This window comes from Talpa europaea (genome assembly GCF_964194135.1).
Source record: "Talpa europaea genome assembly, chromosome: 7".
Classification (NCBI taxonomy): domain Eukaryota; kingdom Metazoa; phylum Chordata; class Mammalia; order Eulipotyphla; family Talpidae; genus Talpa; species Talpa europaea.
Window position 1 is genome coordinate 36,966,434 of NC_140074.1, and position 21,351 is coordinate 36,987,784.

Sequence of the window (21,351 nt, forward strand, 5' to 3'; positions counted from 1 at the left end):
AAAAAATAAAAAATATAAAAAAATAAGAAAAGAAACCTTATACATATTTAAAAAAATAAATAAAGTAGTGCAGTAAGACATGTTGCTGCTGAAATGGGATTCTCTGGCACAGGAGAGTGAGTGGGTAAGCACCATTAAAATATTTCAAGTGCGTCTTTTCTTAGTTTTCACTCCCATCATTCGTGAAGGAGAGTGAAGGAGGTTGGTGTGTCATCCTGTGAGTTCACCCGGTGCCCTGGTGAGGGGTGGCCTCAATCCAGCACCCTTCCCTCCAGCCATTACCTCCTCCTTCTGGATGACAATGATCCTGGTCTTGATGTAGGGGAAGGCGTGTTTGGTGGTCAGCACCGTGTTCCGCCGGTACTGCTCGTGCAGCTCTCCCCGGGGACGCCCCTCCAGGGTGAAGGGGGTGGTGTACATGAACCTCCGCAGATTGAAATTCTTCTCAAAGTAGGTTACCCTGTCTTTCATCTCATACTCGTCAAAGTAGGGCTCCACGAACGTGATTTGTATGTAGGCCTGAGGGAAGAAGGACGGGAAGGAGATGAGCAATTCTGCAAACAGCCACCCAGGGCGCTCTGGCGTGGCGTGCTGGGACAAAGAACTGGCACCACCCCTCTGAGGCTGTGAAGCCACAGAAGCTGAGCGCATCAGGGGAGACTCTTGCCACCAGCCTCCCTCCTCTCCTCCTGCAGGGAGAGAAAGGACGGTGAGAAACAGAGGGGAATGCGCTACTGTGAAGTCGGGACCAGAAGCCTTACCTCCTGGGAAAGCTAAATATCCAACTAAAACTTGGTATGAGGTTTTGCAAACGGCTATTCAAGAGAGACAAACTTGCTTTTGAAGGACAATGAAATGCACGCTGACTAGAATAGTTGAACTAAACCCTGAAAATGCCAAGTACTGGAAGGATGCAGAGCAGCTGGAACCTTCATATTTGATGGTGAGAATGCAAACTGGCACCGTCACTTTACAAACAGGTTGGAGTTTCTTGTAGAATTAAATTACACTAACTGTATACCCTATGTGTATGCAAGAGAAATGAAAATCGGTTCACGCAAAAATCGGTACACAAATGTCTATAACAGGATTATTCATAATAGATAAAAACTAGCCACAACCCAAATGTCCCTCAAGTGGGAAATGGATAAACAAATATTGGTGGATATACACAATAGAATACCACTCAGAAATGGAAAAAAAAAAAAAGAAAGAAAACACCAACTACTACAACATGGATGAATATCAAAGCAATTTTGCAAAATCAAAGAAGTTGGACTCAAAAGGCCTATAATTCCATATACATGATTTCCTGGAAAGGGCAAAAGTACAGTGGCGCAATACAGATCAGTGGCTCAGGGGTTGACAGTGTAGGGAAGGAATTACTACAAAGGGGGATGGAGAAATGTTTTAGGGTGCTAGAGTCTTGTATATATTGATTGTGGCGGTAGTTACTTGTGTTTGTCAAAATTCATAGAACTAGATACTCAAAGAGTGAATTTTACTGCACATACCTTATTAAAAATTGCATACACACTGAGAAGAAGAGCACTTATTAAGAAAAAAAGATTTATTTTTTAAAAAAAGGATGACAATGATCATAGACTGCAACATACACCCACTGAAGTAGATGGGTGAGGTCGGTGACCTCAGACCTGATCATTATTTAGTGTGATGAATCTGGCTGTAATTCTGGGTTCAGATTCTCATTTTATTTTATTTTTTTTAAAGATTATTTATCTGTTTATACAAGCACTGGGTACAGTCAGAAGCACGGGAGGGTGAGAGAATTCACCAGAGACAGAGTGGGGAACAGAACAGGCAGACTGACGAAATACACTGCTGAGGGGAGCAGTGGGCGGCAGGAGAGGTCTGTGCGCCATGTGGGACCCTCGCCTGCGGCTGGAGATTGAACTGGCGCTGCAAAGGCTGTGGGCAGCTTCACAACCCAGCACTCAAACGCTGCGCCACCATGGGAGGCCCCAGATTCTCATTTTAAATGCTCACAACCTACCCTGGGCATTTTAAGGGACAATAGAGCGCCTGTGTCAGGGATGTCCTGGGTGATTCACTGGGCCTGTGCTATGTGCAGATCACCATGGGCACACAGCCAGTCCTGTCCTTCTAGGATCCCAAACATTTCTGTATGAAGCTTGGCTCAATTTTACCACAGTTATTGCTTCAAGCCTAGACTAGGGAATATATCTGAAGTGAGCAAGTCTTCTGAAGTATGTAGAAAAACAAACTCTAAAATTGGGCCAATTCCTTCCCACTTGCATCATCTCCATAATATTCTGCAGGACAGAACGGAGAGATTTTGGACTCCTCCTTTCATAGGCCTGCCAGATGGTAACTGGTCCTCTGTCCCCCAGCCCCTACCAATTGATTTTGCATTATTTTCAACAGCCTAGGAAGCTCTCTCATGAACATATCTGTGAAGTGGGCTGATTGTTACCCTGTGGTATAATAAAGAATATAGCTGGTCTTTGTCGATGTTTCCTGGCATAGAACTTCAAAAAACTATGCAATAGGGCCTCCCTGGTGGCGCAAGGGGTTAAGCACACTATGAAGCAATCCGCAGCGTCTGCAGCACTAGTTTGATCCCCAGCTGGTCAGGGAGAAACCCACATGGCAAGGCAGACCTCTCCTGTCTCACCCACTGCTCCCCTCAGCAGTGTATTTCAGTTGATCTGCCTGTTCTGTTCCCCACTCTGTCTCTGGTGGATCCTCTCACCCCCCCGCCAACCATCTCTGGACTGTAGCCCAGCTCTTCTATGCATAAATAAATAAATCTTTTTTAAAAAAACTATGCAATAACCTAAGTGATAGAGTATCATTTCTATAAGAATTAAACTAATTTTACTATAACTTTATTATAATGATTTATAATAATAATTTGTTATTCTAATGAGGTAACTCACAGTAGGTCAGTAGAGAGCTTCACAATAGGGGCTGGTCACCAGGAAGGCCAATCATGTTATTAGAGGGTTGAAACTTTGGGTCAGTCTGACCTTTAGAGAAGGTAGGAGGACTGGAGATTGAATAATGTAGTTGTTGAGTATGACTACATAATGAGACCCCTAATAAAAACTCTGGTCACAGAGGCTCGGTAAAGCTTCCCAGTTGATGAACTCATTGACTGGCTAAAAGGTCAGAGAAGCTCTGGCTCTACATGTACTCTTTATCAGAAAACTATAATTCTCAATAAATCACTTTTCTGAGTCCTTTAGTCTTTCCAGTGAATTATCTAGACTAAGAGGTTGAGGGAACCCCCATATTTGTAGCCATCTAGCAAAGATATGTGAGTGACCTGGGGGACTTATTTGTGGTTGGCATCTAAGGACTGAACTGTGACTTGTGGAGTCTGGTGCTAACTACAGGTGATGAGCGTTAGAACTGGACTGTAGTAACCCAACTGAGGGTGAAACAGAAGACACCCTCATGCAAAAAGTGAGGAAACTGAAGCCTGAGACCTTTCCAGAATTCCCCCAACAGCAGTGTCCCTGGAAGGAATACCTGTACCCTAAGCAAGGGTGCTACTAAATGTTGTCAATAAAGTTTGCACCTTTTAAACATGTTTTAATCTAGGATCTAAAGCTATTATAGAAAGGCAGTAAAGAACAGTGATTAAGAGTATGAATTTGGGGATGATAGACCCTGTGTTGAACACTGTTTTTGACACTTGGATGGTATGGGACATTGCTTAATAATTTTATATCTCAGTCGCCTCATCTATAAAATAGGGATAACAACACCTACTTCCAAGGGCTATTAGAGGATGAAATGATGTATTATGGCTGAATGAGGTGCCAGGCACATAGTTGCCACTTTATTGTAGCTCCTATTATGATTTCCGCTGTTACGTGTGGTTTCTTTAAGATATAGCTAAAGAGTAGTTGAGCCCTAGACAAAAGTTTTTGGATGCATTTAAATAAGTTGGAAAACCCAGAGAGAGGAAGTCATTCTGTGTTTACAGGGTAGAGTTAGAGGAGTAAGAACCTGATAATTTCTTATTTATTTATTTAATTTTTGCAAATTTCCCCATACCTTGTTAGGATCCAATTTGGTTTTGTCCACAGGAGCAGAGTCTTTTATTACTTCCACAAATTCTGCACCAAAACATTGACCATAAAACCCCTAGGCAAGAGAAAACAAGATATTATAAAGGTTATTTTAATATAACCCAACTCTTTGTCTTCTCAGAAGTGAAATAAATTTGGAACAAGTATAAGAGAGAATTTGCTCATTGATTATTGAAAGTCCTTCTGAGCTAATGAGACAAGTTCAGCATTTCCTGAGACAAAAATAGCTTTGACCTCTAATTCAACCGATGCCATCATATTTCCTAAGGCAGCTTTAAGGGTATAGCACTATTTACTTCTTGCCGTTTGTATCCTAGAAACCTGAAGGTGCCCAGTGTGATAAACCATAGTGCACAAGAAGACAAAATAAATACTTTTAGCCTTAAGTTGGGAAACATTTTAGGAAGTCAAGTAGCTTGAGGTCAATGTCTAGTTCTCTTTCACATGAGCTAAATGACTTTGGACAAGTCACCAAACCACTCTGGGTCACGGCTTCTTCGAGACAAGCAAGGATTCATGTCCCTTGTCTTACTTAGCATGGGTTGACAGTAGAAGGAGCAATTTGGCAACAAAAGTATTTTAAGTGTTACAGTCATGCAAAGGGAATAAATTCAAAGCAACAGTAAGAAAGCATAAAGAGTGAATCTTTGGTTAATTGTCGACAGTTCAGGGACCACAGTTATTTAACCTGCCAGAGTTTTGTTTTAGGGGTGTCTCTTGATTATCCTCTTGTGTGCTTATTGCTGACACTTTAATTTTCTGTGCCCTTTTTTTCTTACTTTGCTCTATGTTTCTCTTTTTCTTTAGTATTTCCTCCAAGACCATACTGCTCTCTTCTGCTACATTATGGATCAAATGTAAATAGCAGGTTGGGGTGACATTGCCAGCCCATGGGAAAGACACTGACTCTGATTATTCTGAGAGGATGCTCCTTGGATTATCAGGAAGAGCTCCAGGTGCCACAGCCTCTGGTGTAGCTACTGTCAGACAGCTCTGTACCAGAATGGTATGTGTTCTCTAGTGACTCCAGAAGGATGGTCAGAGCATTTTCTACAGGGAATTTGATAATTTGCCCTGATTAATTCAAAGTCAAAATAAAAACCTTCAAATTGAAAAACCATTACTAAAACTTGGAAAGAGTTATAAGAAAGTACAAGGCATTGGTTGAATTTTAGATAGTCTTGAAAATATTCATCATACAAATTTATAAACTTTGATAATCATCCAAAGAAAAGCCTACCCAAATCTTGGCTCAAGAACTTACCTAATACCTTCACATTTTAAATGCAATGTGGAAAAATTTATATAGAGATCAATGATGAATCCAAGACTCTTAAGTTTTTTTATTTTCTTATAATGACCCACTCTAATTTGTTTTTATAAAGTAAACGAAGTCAAGCACATAGAATCACTTTCTTACCTCTAACCTATGAGAGATCTCAGGAAGCTTGGTAATTGCAGGTTCTTTGTAAACATATTCTTGCTCATCTAAATCCCCAAATTTGGATCCATAGAAACCCACTCGAAAGTAGGTTCCAAACATTCTCTTGTGACCCTGGTGAACAAAATTAGAATTTCCCTCCTTAGTTATGTAATTCATGAGGGTCTACTGAGTTACAAAGGGCAGGAGTCTTTTAAAGTCGTGTTATAAAGCATTTTATTCCTGTAACTACTAAACAGAAATTGCTTTAAAAAATTCAATGTTTATTGAATAAACCTTGGAAATGGTAACAAAATGAGTCCCATAAGCAATTTCTAGGACTTCTTTCAAGTGAATTTAAGTTTCTCACATATCCCGGTTGTAATGTAATTTGAGCTGCCTTCTTTCATACTCTGAATTTGGGTGCTGTGTCTACCCCCAGCCCTTTTCCATTGGATATGCTCCATGTAAATGATTTCTAGAACGGAAAGATGGCTAAGCATCTCTGGGACAGGGTCACTTGCTGTCAGGTAACAGGACCTGTTGGCCAGGCCCCTTCCCCAGGTACCTTGCTGATGATGCTGTCGAAGGCCTTCTGCAGCTTGTCATGGGTAGAAGTCAGCTTCTGAAAATCTCGATGTGCTTCCAGGATGGGGATGACCAGCTTGTAGACCTCGTTAACTGTCTCGTACAATCCTCCCTAAGGAAGAAGAAGAAAATCAGATAATTTAATCCACTGGAAACTTAAGAGGAGCAAGCAGGGTTCATTATGCACTGCAGAAATAGATTAATTATTGATACCCCAATATTTTACAGAGCAGGAATGATGTCTGAGTATCTTCAGGATGGTTTGCAGCATGCAAATTGAACTAAACTTGTGCTAAATCATCCTGTATGGTGATGTAAAGTAGGAGGGAAAGGACTTCAAGAAGAAAAATCAGGAGAGGAGACTGGCAGCAGGGAAAAAGAGCAATAGAGGATGACATCTCTAAGATATTTAAATGTCATCAGGGGTCCCTGCCCACCCCTTATAGCCAGATGTTCACTGCATACTTGAAGGGAGTTAGTGGGATTCTAACTAGCTAATTTCCTGGAATTTCAGGAAAATCAGTAGTATATTGTGTGTATTTTTTTCCTGAATTCTGAAAGGGAAAGCGGGGCGGGGGGGGGGGGGACGGGGTGGGGGTAGGAGAGAGAAGACAGAAGATAGTTAAAATATAATTAAAATAGTTAGATGCTATAGGGTAGAAGGTTGAAAATGAAAAGTAGAAAAGACCAAAAAATACGAGGATGAAAAAAAAATCAATCAGCCAAATATGGTATTTATTTGGCTTAAAATAAGGGGGAAGAGAAAGAATATTAAAATGAAAATGGCCAAGAGACTTTCTCCCCTGCTCTGAATCACAATGACTTAACCTATATGTTTTCTTTCATTAGCAGTGTTTAGACCCAGATCAGATTAATAAGGGGAATCTCAGCGGTTTCCTGCTCCCACGTATCTCTGAGCTGATCTCGGTCTGTGAGCAATCTGAGGACTACTCAGTTGTTAGGAGGATGCTGCGTATTTATTCCTTCCTCTCCTAGTGGCTCCACAGCAATAAGAGAAAAAAATGAAGGAGTGAGAACATGTCTCATCAATTATTGTGTAACCCTGGGCAAGCCATTTCACCTCTCTGTGGCTTAGTTTCCACCCCTATTAAAGGGAAGTACTACTGTGAAACAGCTGCCCAGCCAATGAGCCTGCAGTGGAAACGGGAATACTTTAGTGATGAAAGGCTTTATCACCTCCCTCAGGGAGGTGATGTGGTTTGCATACATCAAAATCCTTAAGGCCCATCCCCTGCCCTGTTCACCTCTGTACCTGTCATGATAAAATGGGGCTTTGGCTATTAAGACCTGTCACATTCCTGGGAGACAGCCCAAATGCGGAGGACAGGCACGGGGGACCTGCTGTGGGCACTGACCATGCTGAAGAGCTCCACCGCCTGTTCCAGGAGGACCACCAGGCCGTTCTCAGTAAAGTACCGCCCCGAGCACACACCGTCCTCATCTGGTGACAGGGTGTCGTCAGAGACCGCAGACTCCTCAAGCACATTGGAAGAGATATTCTGGAAAAAATGGCAATATAAACCCAGAGAAAAGGTGCACCAGACTAACAGAAGACACCCCAGGAGCCCTGATCCTTACTGAGCTTGTGATTATACAGAGTCTATAATTCTACCCAGAAGTGCTCTAGATGCCATTCTGATAAGACACCCAGAGTAAATGGTCATGAAAACTCACAATGTTCTTTTCTTTTTAACCATTAGCAGATATAAAAGGGACACTTACCTCAATGTAACAACTGCTGAGTTACTTTGGTGAAATAACCCTAATGGACATGCAGCTGTGGTCACAGTTTTGCTTTGTTTTTTAAAGCAAAGGACAATTAACAGTTGGCTAGACTTTTTGTTTAAAGGAGGAGTGAATGTCTGAATTTTAGGGGTGCTTTTCTAAGGTATGTTCCTACTATTAACTTGACTTTCAGGTGAATAGTCATATTATTATACCATAATAGCAAAGGAGAATGTTTTCTTTTTTTTTTTAAAGATGTATTTATTTATGCATACAAGAACTGGGGTACAGGCCAGAGATGTGGGGGGTGAGGGGATTCACCAGAGAGAGTGGGGAGCAGAACAGGCAGACTGACTGAAATACACTGCTGAGGGGAGCAGCGGGCGAGACAGGAGAGGTCTGCTGCACCATGTGGGTCATCTCCCTGGCCGGCCGGGGAATCGAACTTATGCTGCAGTGGCTGTGGATAGCCTCATAGGCTGCGTCCCAACCCCTTGTACCACCAGGGAGGCCCCGAGAATGTCTTCTTCATGGAAATTTTTATGGGTATGCAGCAGGAAGGAGTTCCCTAGCTCCCATCCCCAAACATTTTGTTCCTTTTTATACACTTTTCTTTCACATAAACCACACTAGGGTGAACAAGTAAGAAACCCAGAGCATAAAATTTAGGGACACTCTCTTAAGGTCATTTAAGTGCCAACCATAACCTTGCTTGCACCTGAGAGGAATGCTCCTTAAGTTATGCACTTCATGCACCTCACTCTCCTCACCCTGTTCCAGCATTGGCAGTGACTCTCATATCCCTAATGAGTATGTAGACTGTCGCAAAGCTGTGGAACAAATATTCATAGAGCAGAGAAGAAATAGAAAATCCCAGTTGATTGGGAGTAGGTAGCACACATGCCACTACTTCCTATTCCTTTTCTAATGGCAGACAAAACTAATCAATTACAGCACTCTTCCCCTTGAAACTCGGGTACAATCTCAAAATTCTTCATACCAACATGCTGCAGTCAGCTACTACCAACTGACCAAAGTGAGCTTGTGAAGTGAAATCTGTCTTGGCCTGGCTAACAGATCAAGTGAATCAATCTTAGCAATTCTTAAAGAGATGATGATCACAACCTTATATCTTCACACCCCCTATTATAATGTAGTTTGAGGAATATATGAGGCTCTCAATCTTTTATGGTTCTTCTCTCTTCCACACTTGGTCTATTATAATGTTTATTAATTGGACAAAACAGAAATTCCAAAGAAATACTGTTTCTGAAGAAAAACTCTAATAACCCAAGAAACAAATCCTATTTGAATTTTATGCAATTTTCTACATGTAGAAGAACAAATACAAAGCGATGTAGCATTATTAGTGATAGTCAGAGTAAAAAAATTCTGTTCAGACTTTCCTGGTTTCAGAATTAGGGAGGTAACTGTAACAGCAGTCTCAGAGAATGTATCCATATCTACATTTGTGAAAGAAATATTGCATTCTGGGGCACAGAATTTCGACAATCTCAATTCTTTGGAATCCAGAGTACTCCAAGTTATTTTTCTTGAGTAGATTTATGTATCTATTTTTTATAATTTTTTCCAAATATTCAAATTCAGTGTAGCAGAACAAGGTTGCAAATAAAACCAAAGATCATATAAGAAATGATCAACACCAAACATCATTTAAGAAATGATCAACACCAAACATCATTTAAGAAATAATCAACACCAAACATCTGTTATTAATGCTTTCCAAAATTCCTTCATCCTCCTATAAAGTAAACTCCCCTGACTGTCTTCTGAAAAACCATCTATAACTCCAGGTGTGGACTTCAATTCTGGGCCAGCTAATCAGAGCATTCCATTCCTCTGGCTGTTCTTATTGGTTCAGAGATGAGAACATGATCCCATGAGAACCAAAAAGATGCACTGAGACTTTCTCTGCAACTGCTAGAAATGAGGCATTTCTCTTTTCTCCTGGATTTAAACCTGGGTAGATGTAAACCTCAATATTTCCCAATGAGTATGGGAAACCTGTTAAGAATGAAGCTAACATAACAAAAAGCAGAGACAGGAAATGGTGATGACACTGAAATCTAATGACATTAGTTTGGCCCCCAGGTTCAGTATGGTAGGTGCTACTTTAAGCTCACCTCCCTCAGGCAAGCTAATAAATTCCATTTTTACCTTACATCAGTCTTGGTTAGGTATTCTGTCACATTTCCAAATGGATTTAGAATGTCTCATTTGAGAGTGAATTCATTCATAAGCACCAACTTAATTTGGCTTCTCTTCTGTAGCTGAGAAGACCTAACTCCCCATGCTCTGTGTATCATAAAGGCATCTCACTTCATCATTCCTCTCTCTGCCTTCTCCTTCAGAGCTTCCCATGACCCCCAGGCTGAGTCATACTAGACACAGGCACAGCATCTTGTACCTCTTCATAAAAGCATTGAGCATTGTAGTTGAATAAGGAATGGAATTATTAGTTACATAATGTCACTCTCCCTGGCTACAATGTAATATTCACGAAGACAGAATAACTGCTCAATAAATATTACCTAAAATGAGGGAATGAATGGATAATGATACATGAAAAAATTGAGCTATGTGCCCTCATGTAGGAACAATGTGCAGTTTTTCTGTTGGTTCTAGAATAACTATTCTATTTTACTTTGGCATCACTCATAAGCAAATCAATTGAATTCTAGGTCAAAGTAGAATAGCAAAACTTACAAAGACAAAAGTCAATATTGAAATGCAATAAATATTTAAGTGCTAAATATAAGATACAGTAACTGGGAAAGGCATGTGAAAGAATTTAGTCAATGAAATATGAAAAGAGGACTCAATATTTAATACTAAGTGGTAAACCTGAATATTTTCTTGGAATTGAGAGTAGCACTTAGAATGTTTATTTTTGAAAATATCAAAGGGCTAAAATAAATCTGATGATGGAAACAGATATATCTAAAATAATTTTTCTAATGTTTCAAAATCAGATGTGACATTTATATGATTTCTGAATAAGAATTTAATTTGGGGTTTTTACAACAAATATTCTGAATTAAGAATGAAATTCATTTACTAAGAATGAAATCAGAATAAATATTTTTGTTACTGAAGACAGTACTTAGAGAGAGTTAGTAATATAGGGTGACACCAGCTTGCCAGGTGAACATCACTCTAGGAAATCCAAAGGCCTGGCCCTACCAGCCACAATTTTGGTGACTTATTCTCTAAACCTGGGAAAGCTACTTTGAATTATTCCTCTGATTGGTTCACAGAGTGTTACAATTTTGTGCTTACAATGATAATAAGAACAATGCCTTTCATAAAATCAGTCATGTAAATTAAAACAAGAATAACACAAACACTTATAAGTGACTTTGCAACTCTGGCTTGAAAAGGGTGTTACTGTACCATCTGATTTGAGGGAAGATCATTTCTACAGATTATGTCTCTTTCTAAAAAAGTACTCATAACACTTGTCTTCTCTAAAGACTGTATTAAATTATTCAGCAAACACCATCTAAGTGGCTACGGAACATCTCAGCCTGAGCCAGCTTTCAGACCTAGCAGACAACTTCCGCAGGTTAGCTCTGTGAAATATTCAGCTTATCCTAAGAAAGTACTTATTCAGGCCTTTCCCCATCCCCAGGTCAATTTGGGTCTTCATTGATTTGGAGTTAGAAAGTGGGACACTAAATCTGGGGAGTAGAATCATGGAATGGGCCATGAGGGAATCATTTCTCCAGTGTTTGGGAAATACTTCCATGGTCGTCAGTACACTGTGTCAACTGCAAGTCTTTGAAAAAGATTTTAAATGACTTCAGAAAATTTGCTTTCTCAGTTTCTTTATCTGTGAAGTTGGAGGAATGAAACCTTCCCCATCTGCCTGCTTCACTGATTGATGGGGAAGGTCAAATGAAAATAATTGATATGAAAACATTTGTGAGTACCTAAAATGCCATGAAATTTTAGTACATTTATTGTCAATAATAATTTTTTAAAAACCAGCACCAAGATGCCAAAGCAATTAGAAGAGGCAAATAATTGACACTTAGGTGAGGGATTTCAACCTTGGCACCATAAATGTCTGGAATCAGATAATTCTCTGTGATGGGAGCTGTCCTATGCATTGCAGGATGGCTAGCAGCATCCCTGGCTTATACTAGCTAGCTGCCAAAAGCATTCATCTTCTGAATCCTTCTTTGTAACAACCAAAAATGTCTCTAGACATTGTCAAATGCCTCCTGGGGAGAGGGGCAAAATTGCCCTCAGTTGAGAATCACTGCTCTGAAGTTGGCACCCACCTGGAAGCTGACGCTACCCACGGGCAGGTAGCTGTGGTCCTCCAGCATACTCAGATACTCTGCCACTAAGGCAGCTGCGTGTACCAGGCACATGGCGGCCTCTGTGTAGCACTTCTTCTTGGTATGTTTCTCTGCCATGTTCTGGAGCCAGGTCAGCCGCAGATCAGGAGATGTCTGGTAACTCTTAGCAATTCTGAAGACAGATTGAGAAAGTTTCAAGGACAACTGGCTAATGATATTTTTTCTACTCTGTATGATCACTCTTCAGGAGAAGAGTCTTTTTTCTCCCAAGAGTTCTACATGTTCAGAAAATAAGAGAAAAGGCAAACATTTATCAGTAGCTGTTTTCATTTCATGTCTAGGGTATGCTGCTGGACCCCAAGAAATAGCATTTGGTTAAAGCTCTGTGGGGGAAAAAAAACTTGCTAAGATAAGTCTATTTTAATGGGTATCTAGCAATTTTCTTCCTTTTCTTTCTTTCTCTCAAAATAAAAGAAGACAAAAGTACTACCCTTCTTATGATATCACATCAGAATAATTTTGCCTCTGTAAGTAGTTTCTCCTGAAAAAGGACTTCAAGGTAAAGTTTTACACTACAGAATCAAATGTGATTTGTAACTAAAACTGTACATGCATGTGTACATATAACTGGAAAAAAGTATATAAAATAATTCATATGGAAGTTGATAAATTATTTTCTATGATAAGTGAAAGATAATATTATAAAATAGGCACCTCACTTTAAATTAGGGAGATCTTTCTGAAAAATTGTACATGAATCAACCTACTCTAATGTTTAAACTCTATACAGAGTTTTGGATGTCATCCAAATTGTAACCACATTGCCTGTGTTTATTACATTGGTAAGAATCTCACAGTGACAGAATCCTAGACCCTCAAGTGATGCCCTTTTAATTTTATCATAAAAGGTTACCTGTACATGAGATCCATAAGCATTTCAGGATCTTCCTGAAATTCCCTCATTTTCACCGTGTCATATAAGATGCTATTCAGATTGCAGAGAAGTTCTTCTATCTGTAAAAAAGTGTATACCGTGAGACAATCTTGGCTTTGCAGTCAATGGCAATGAGTTAGAGTCACATGAAAGTACATGGGCCAGTCATAGACAGGCTTTCCCAAGAGAGTAGAACTCAAAGGTGGGGAGAGGCTGTTGTTCTCTGCCTCCTTTGCAGGTCCAGGTGCTCTGAAGTCCAGTCCTTTGGGTCCATGAATAAGCCCAGAATCCTTATACTATCTTTCTTCTACAATACCTTTTTGTTCAAATTAATTTGAACTAATTTCAGTTATTTGCAACCTGAAAAGTCCTAAAGTGTAGTCTAGCACATCAGGGTTTATTAGACCAAAAAGGAGCAGCTTAGGACCTAAGCTTAGGTTCTATGTAATATACATAATAACATATAGAAGATATATTAATTACATAACATATCTCATATATAAATATATCTAATATGTAACTACATGTTATATATAATTAATATTATATACTATGTTAAATATAATTATTGAGTATATAATATATATGAGTTTATCATTGGCTGATCCTAAGCCCATGCCTGAGACAGCTCTTCAGTTTACCTGGGCGGGGAAAGGTGTGGTCTGCATGGCTGTGTCTTCCTCTGCGTAGGCCAAAATTGTCCTCAAGGATTTTCTGAGGTGTTCCTCATTAAAATCTGGTGCTTTGCCCACTAAAGATGCCAGAGACATGGTTACCTGCATTTTTACTCTTGCAAAATTCTGCTTCAGGAAAAAGAAAAAAAGATAGAACAAATAAGAGGCACTTAGCTAGTAGAAACTGAAGACAGTAGAGGCAGGCACTGATAACTTTCCAGTATTTCTTTTATCCCAGTCTTAATCATTTCCTTTACCCTCAATGAAATGTGAGCTATACTTTGCGCAAGATTCATATTGTTTAAATGGATATTGCTCTGACATAAATCTGTCAGCTCCCTTTAAAATTTTCATTGAGCACTGGGCTCGTCCATGCTGCAAGGCTGAAAGGTTCCTACAAAGTAGGGTCACAGGAAATCTCTTTCTGCGCCAAGATTCTCTACTTTATTTAAACTGCAATGTGCAACAGGATCACAGTGGCCAGAATACTTGAGATGCTGGAGTCTGGGTAGGCAGCGACTTACTATTTATCCTTTCATTTCAGGTCCATGGAAAAATATGGCTATCCTGAGGTCCCTGAGGATTATCCTAAAAGCCTTAAAATTGCTACACCTAAAATCTTATGAGGACCCTGCCTTTCTCCCACAAGCCAATTTATTATTGGGTATCATGTGAATATGCTCATTAACATGACCACAAATGTAAATTCCAAAAGAACATACCAAAATCTAGACAAACTAAAGCAAAGGTGTATTCTTGTGCAATAAAACTAAATTCCAAAGGCTGCTAAGCTTGATACAAATACTAGATGATAATGTTCATTTCAAATATTCTTCCACAGGTCATTCTGATATGAGTCAACCAGAATTTAGAAAGTAAATAAACTCTTCTGAATTCTGAACTTGCCTGTTGTATATTTTCCCACAGATGACAAGTTTTAATTTACATATATTCATTAATTTCTTATTGAAACATACTGATGGAAACCATTGCATTCATAACTCTTGATATTACTATTAATGCACATTTCAAACAAAAGGTGCTGTCCATCTAAATACTCAATTCTTTCCTTTACACAGAAGTACATGCAACCCTGCAGACTTTTCCTCAACTAAAGCTTTGCACTGACTCCTATTGATTCTGGGTCACCAAGCTGGTCTGGGCTCTTACAGTGGTGGCTCCAAAGCTGAATCTCATCAGGAGATAAAGGGTTGCACAGGCTTGGCTCCGGGTGACATCCATGCTGCTGCTGCAGTGGTGCAGCACTCGCTGGCACAGGTCTGCACACTGCTCCACCTCCTCCTCAAACAGCAAGTCTCCAAACTAGGAGAGACACAGGGGACCATTAGGTATCATTTGGCACTTTCATATGCTTTCTGTACTGGAAGCCTGCTGAAATATGCAAATATCTTCTTGGACAAGCTGAGTTCAGAGATTTAATATATTGCTCTATAAAGACAATCAGCTACTTGAGTCAGAAGATGGATCGAAGCAATAGAATCAACTTAAAATGCAATTATGAACAGCACAACTAAGACCAGCAAGGCATAATTAACTGCATTGTTACCTAGAGTGCATTCATTGGCAAAGTCACAACTCTGAGGGAATTATCTTGAGTTTATTAGGTTGTCTGGAAATAGAAAGAATTTGGTGACTGAGAAAGAAAAAAATGATCTTGATGGGGGAGAGCAGAACTCTTTCTAGGTGTAAAATATCCCATACAGAAGACACCAATTGAGATTTTCAATTAAGGGGGAAAAAGTAATCTGTATAGACCACTTTACTTAAGGAAAATCTATTCTTCAGACTATAAGAAATCAATTTCTAAATCTGTTTTTTTAATGATTCATTTTGTAAGACTCATTAATAGGAAACACGTATAAGACTTTAATCTCAGTCAGATGAGGCACTGAAGGAAAAGAGTAAAAGGCAAAGTTGTTCAAGTGATTTTTGTTCTCATATCCCCAGTGAGGGGCATATAGTTCAACCCACATTTCAAGAGTGAGCATTACTGTTTTCCTTCCTATGGTGAGATCTCTCAAAGTTCAGTGTGTCTGCTTTCTTCCTAAGAGACCTAAGCCCTTTAATATGATGTCATTTAATGCTCTGCTACTTTGTGGCTTTTGGTAGACTGGGAGAGAGAAGTGTGAAGCTAGATGGGAATCTTAACTCTTAATTAAGAGAACAAAAACAAGTGTCCCATGTTTACCTTGGCAATAAGAGCTCGGAGAGTCGCGAAGCAGTGAGTCAGGTAGGTGGTGCTCTGATCACAGCTCAGAGAATTCACCAGGACCCTTAGGACACCTCCCAGCAGGCTGTCTTTACAGTCCAGAGCAGAACTTGCCTGGGGAGATGGAAGAACAGCATCATTGAGTCCCTGCACTGTGCCAGAGAACTGAGGGGTGAAGACACAACAGACTCTTGATGACTAGCACAGTGCTGCTCACACCTATCTCTCTCTTGGTCAAGGTTCTCAAGGGTTTGGTAGATCACCTCACTATCATCCACTGTCATGAAATCTAAAGACCTATTTCCAAATTACTACTACTTTGGGATATAAGCCTAATTTGGGATTGCTAAATAAGTTACAAGGCACACCTTCCCCCATTCTGGGCAACAGTTTTTGGAATGTTCTCATAACTTCCCTTGTGGACTTCAAAACATAATGTGGGCTTCCAGTACAACAGGGGGTGCTTGGTGACAGTGAGTTTCCTAAATAGAAGCTTACTTATCAGCTCTAACACACCAAAGACAATGACAAATAATTTTCAGTTGTCTTTGAAAATGGCTAATGCATTCTGAGGACCAGTGTTAGGTACATGGCACTCAAAAAGCAGTGTGTGGAAAGATGTCATCAATGCAAGGCTGAGTATTTAAGTTATCAGAAATACAACAGACTTTTTGTCTTTGTTTCTGTAAGATAATTACTATTTTTAGATCACTGAAAGTTGGATAAGCAAGGTTCTATGTTCCAACAATGTTTCTTCTAGCCCCAAAAAGCAATAGAGAAGCTCCTCTAATAAATGGTTTGTCACTGGAAACATGCAAAGAATCATTTTTCAGATTAACTAAAATTCATTATCACCTAGATTTCTTTGGAACTTTGAAAACTTTCACTTAAAAGATGAAATTACTGTAGTGAGTTGTATTACGACAAATGTCATAGTGACACAATACTTTTGGATAGCAGGGATGGCAAATTCAGGGCAGAAGTGACTTTCTTCACCAATTTGTGTCCAAAGCAGACATCATTAATCATACTTTGCACTGTTTGTTACCTAATCTAGTCATAATCTTAGCTCTCGTTTCAGACATCAACCATAATTCAACTGGAGTTGATGCACTACAAAAACCTAGTTACCATTCCTCTTTTAAATACTGAACCATAAGCCAGCCCACCATCCACATCATAAATTTGGTATACAATTTATGTACCAAATAAACCAGCAGACCCTACTGCAAAGTCAGCGTGTTAAGTACCTAATCCTTTTTGAGTGAGTAGTGAGTCAGAGAAACCAGAAGAATGTTCAGCATCTCTGGAATTTGTAAGGAGAACACTATTGTAAATAGTAAACCTCCCAATGTAATTTTTAAAAACGCATTTGGGATCAAGGTTCTTTCTTGCACAAATTTTTCCTTATTCAAGTCCAGTAAATATACTTATTTTAAGGAGTTCAGGTGTTTTGTCCTCACCTGGATAATGTTTTCCTGCATATCCAGGATGATTAAATTTGCTTCTGTAGCCAGATTACCACTGATCAAGGCTTCTTGATCTAACTCTGCCTTTGTTCTAAAAAAACAAAAGAGAGCAAATTAAAGTGCATGTCAAACCTGGCCATATTCCAGTGATGGCTATCTATGCTGCAATGTGGAAAGAAAACTTTGGAAGAGTCAATCTCGACATGAAAACAAAGCAGTCAAACACAGGTAACTAAGGAGCGTGGGGTGTTTTCTGCCATTAGTGTCTCAGAAACATTGTCTAGGTCAAGACTCCAGGCCCACCTCATCCCCCACTATTATAAATAATGAAGACAATTATAAAAATAACAAAATGGGTATAAAAGCAATTATTGGTTTCTGCTAGCAATTAGGCTAGCCCAGCAGATTGCCGCCTAAAGCCTCAGGGCCATTCTTGCATTTCATGCATGAGAACCATCTCTAGATCTGAGCTGAAGGAGCTTCTGCAACAAGCTGGTGGGAGTGGCTGGGTGTAATGTGAAGTTGGCACAATGACACTGTTGGGCCAGGAAAGGATGATGCTTCAGATGTGCATCAGGAAAGAGTCAGTCTCTTGACTTCCCAAAGACCCCATGGGGTTGTTCAGTCAAGTGGCAACCTTTGTCCCTTCCCACTGGAAAGAGGTTGCATTCCTGTGCCCTCTCACATCCTATAGGACATTACTGGCTATTAACCACTAGGGACTGGGAAATTGTTGGGGGCTGCTTCTCTGTTAGGTTTCATTTTAAGGAAATAGAGCATTTTGCATTACTTCATCCATTCTCATAAGATCCAAGTGAAGCTTGAAAGGGATATTTTTTATGATTTAAATTTAGTTGCCAGAAAAGGGAAATATAAAGAATGACCTTTGCAAGATGCTCCACTTGTCAAAATGTTACCATGGGTGAAAAGAGCTCAAAAGTCCCAGACCAGCATTACTTCTTTGCTGTTTTTGAGTTCCCTTCACCCAATAATGTGGGACCTGAGTACTCAGAAAAAATATTTCCCTGGGTTTTAAGTGTTTTCATATTTAGGATACACTCCCTGGACCAAGTAACTCAACTATTCTACACTTTTTCTAACTATCCAAGTGAAAATATTTGTGGAAAATAAGTGAAATAAAAACTACTTTTTATTAATTTGCTGATAGGTTACAGGTTTAAGGCAACACTACCCAACAGAAACAAAATGGGTATCACATACGTCATATTTTATTTTATAATATCCACATTCAAAAGACCAAAAGAAATGGGTGAAATTTAATTTAATAACATTTGATTTAATCCACTATATCAAAAATATTGCCAACATATAACCATTATAAAAACACTGAGATTTTTCTTATATTCACAGTATGTCTTCTAAATCTGCCATGCGTTTTTCACTTATACTATCAACACTATTGTAGCTGCTCTTTTGGACAGCGCTGATCTAAGATGTTCGAATCTGTTTTTCTCCCCCAATTTCAAGATAAACATAACATAAAACTTGCCATCAATCTTTTTTTTAAGATCTATTTATTTATTTATACAAGAACCCAGGTATAGGCCAGATGCGTAGGAAGGTGAGAGGATTTACCAGAGACAACGCCGGGAACAGAATAGGCAGACTGATGAAATACATGCTGAGGGGAGCAGTGGGTGCGACAGGAGAGGTCTGCTCGCCATGTGGGATTCTTGCCTGCCGGCCAGGATCAAACCCACATTACAGAGGCTGCGGACAGCTTCACAGCGCTGTGCTCAACCGCCTGCGCCACCAGGGGAGGCCCGCCATCAATCATTTTTAAGTATAGAGTCCAGTGGTATTAAGAACATTCATATTGCACAACTTTCATTAGCACTAACCTGCTTTTTAAAAAGCTCATCAGCTATTTCTTTAAAACAGTGGTTCTCAATTTGGCTGAACAATGGAATCACGGAATACTGATTTCCAGCTCCCACTGTCTGAGAGACTGAATTAATTGCCCTGGGGTGCATATCAGCACTGAGAGCACCAGGTGATTCTAATGTGTAGCCTAGGTTGAAAATGACTGCTCCAAAGGAAACAGCCAAAATAACTGAAAGTGATGTGAAAGAAAAAGGAGAAAGAAACTACTATTAGAGGGCCTCTCCAGTGGCGCTGCATTTGAACACTGGGTTGCAAAGCTGCCCGCAGCCTCTGCAGCGCCAGCTCGATCCCCAGCCACTGCGAGGGTCCCACATGGTCGTACAGACCTCTCCTGCCGCCCGCTGCTCCCCTCAACAGCGTACCTCATCAGTCTGCCTGCTCTGTTGCCCGCTCTGGTGAACTCTCTCACCCTCCTTCACTTCTGACTATACCCAGTGCTTGTATAAATAAATAAATAAATGCTTAAAAAAAAAAAAGAAACTACTATTAGAATGTAGTAGGGCAACCAGGTGCAGGGGAGCTGTGAGGCTCAGAGGCTCTCTCTGACATTCTCTCGTGATCTGTTTGTTCCCTCCTTCCTAGGCACAGATATGCACATTTGCACATGTGCACACAATCAGGCACTTGTGCCCCACACCCACATGACTTCTGCATTAACACAATCAAGGCTGGCAACAGGTGATAGCCACAGAGGCCAGTGGTGTAAAAAGCCTAATTAACTCATTCACCCTACATAGAACTACAAAGTTTTCCCAGCAGTGAAATTGAGCAGTTACCATTAGACTACAGTTTTTCTTGAGAGACAGAGACAGATAGATAGCACTTGAAGGTCTGTAGAGGTGAATCATTAGCTCCAAGATAGAGGAGCCCATGTGCCGAGCAGGACTGAGAGTTGAATTAGAGAGTCAGATTAAGTCCCATTTGGTAAGGCTAAATATGTTGTCAGTGCAAGCAAAAATTAAAGCTTTCCTAAAATATCAATTTACACAGCTCAGGCAAAACATGACTTGTTAGGCTCCACTTTTAACCTCATAGAGTAGATGGTCTATTGACACAAGCAGTTCTGTAGCACTTAACAGCACGCACATTAAAAATAATGTGTAGGGTGGGGAAAGTCAATGCCTGAGGTAGAATGTATGGATTTTGAGAACCAAATACCAGTTCATCAGTTCAGGGAACAGAGAACAAGGAAAAAACATTCAAAGCAAATGGAAACTATTAATAATACCAGCAACTTAATTTTCTAGGTAACATCTGTAACAAAATGAATTTTTTGGGCCTCCCCTGGTGGCACAGTGGTTGAGCGCTGGGCTGCGAAGCTGCCCGCAGCCTCTGAAGTGCCACTTCGATCCCCGGCCGCCCGGTGAGGGTCCCATATGGTGCAACAGACCTCTCCTGCCACACCCGCTGCTCCCCTTAGTGTGTATTTCATCAGTCTGCCTGTTCTGTTCACTGCTCTGGCTCTGGTGAATTCTCTCACCCTCCTGCGCTTCGGACTGCACCCAGTACTTGTATAAATAAATAAATAAATCTTAAAAAAATGAATTTATCTTTTTAATGTTTTAATAGTCACTTAACATTGTATCACAAGCATTTCCCATGGCATTAAAATAATTTCAAAACATTGTAATGCCAACCTATTATTTTGTTATCCTGATTTTTTTAAATTCTTGAGCATTTGGAGTGCTTCTAGTTTTTTTCACAATTTTACATAGTGATGGCATAAATAACCATACACATCTTCATACACATTTTGGGATGGAAATTATGGGGTCTTTACTGTCCTGTTATGTTATCTGAAAATATTATTTTTCTTTTTTTTTTTTTTTTTATAGAGGCATGCTTTTATTTATTTGTTTGCTGGTTTTGTTTGTTTGTTTTGTTTATACATGCACTGGGTACAGTCAGAAGTGCAGGAGGGTGAGAGAATTCACCAGAGCCAGAGCGGGGAGCAGAGCAGGCAGAAGGACCGAAG

The 21,351-nt window shown here is 39.9% G+C and overlaps 1 protein-coding gene across 1 annotated transcript in view; it reads right to left on the minus strand.

The window, feature by feature from the left end:
• The window catches only part of DOCK8 (dedicator of cytokinesis 8), a gene marked incomplete at both ends in the record, with an annotated part of 193,459 nt that overhangs the window by 11,661 nt on the left and 160,447 nt on the right, over positions 1-21,351 (minus strand). Inside the window, 11 exon segments of the mRNA XM_084238759.1 lie at positions 283-519; positions 4,048-4,137; positions 5,503-5,637; positions 6,071-6,202; positions 7,467-7,610; positions 12,144-12,336; positions 13,078-13,178; positions 13,740-13,898; positions 14,943-15,095; positions 15,982-16,116; positions 17,466-17,562. Coding sequence (XP_084094885.1) covers positions 283-519; positions 4,048-4,137; positions 5,503-5,637; positions 6,071-6,202; positions 7,467-7,610; positions 12,144-12,336; positions 13,078-13,178; positions 13,740-13,898; positions 14,943-15,095; positions 15,982-16,116; positions 17,466-17,562 — 1,576 coding nt within the window.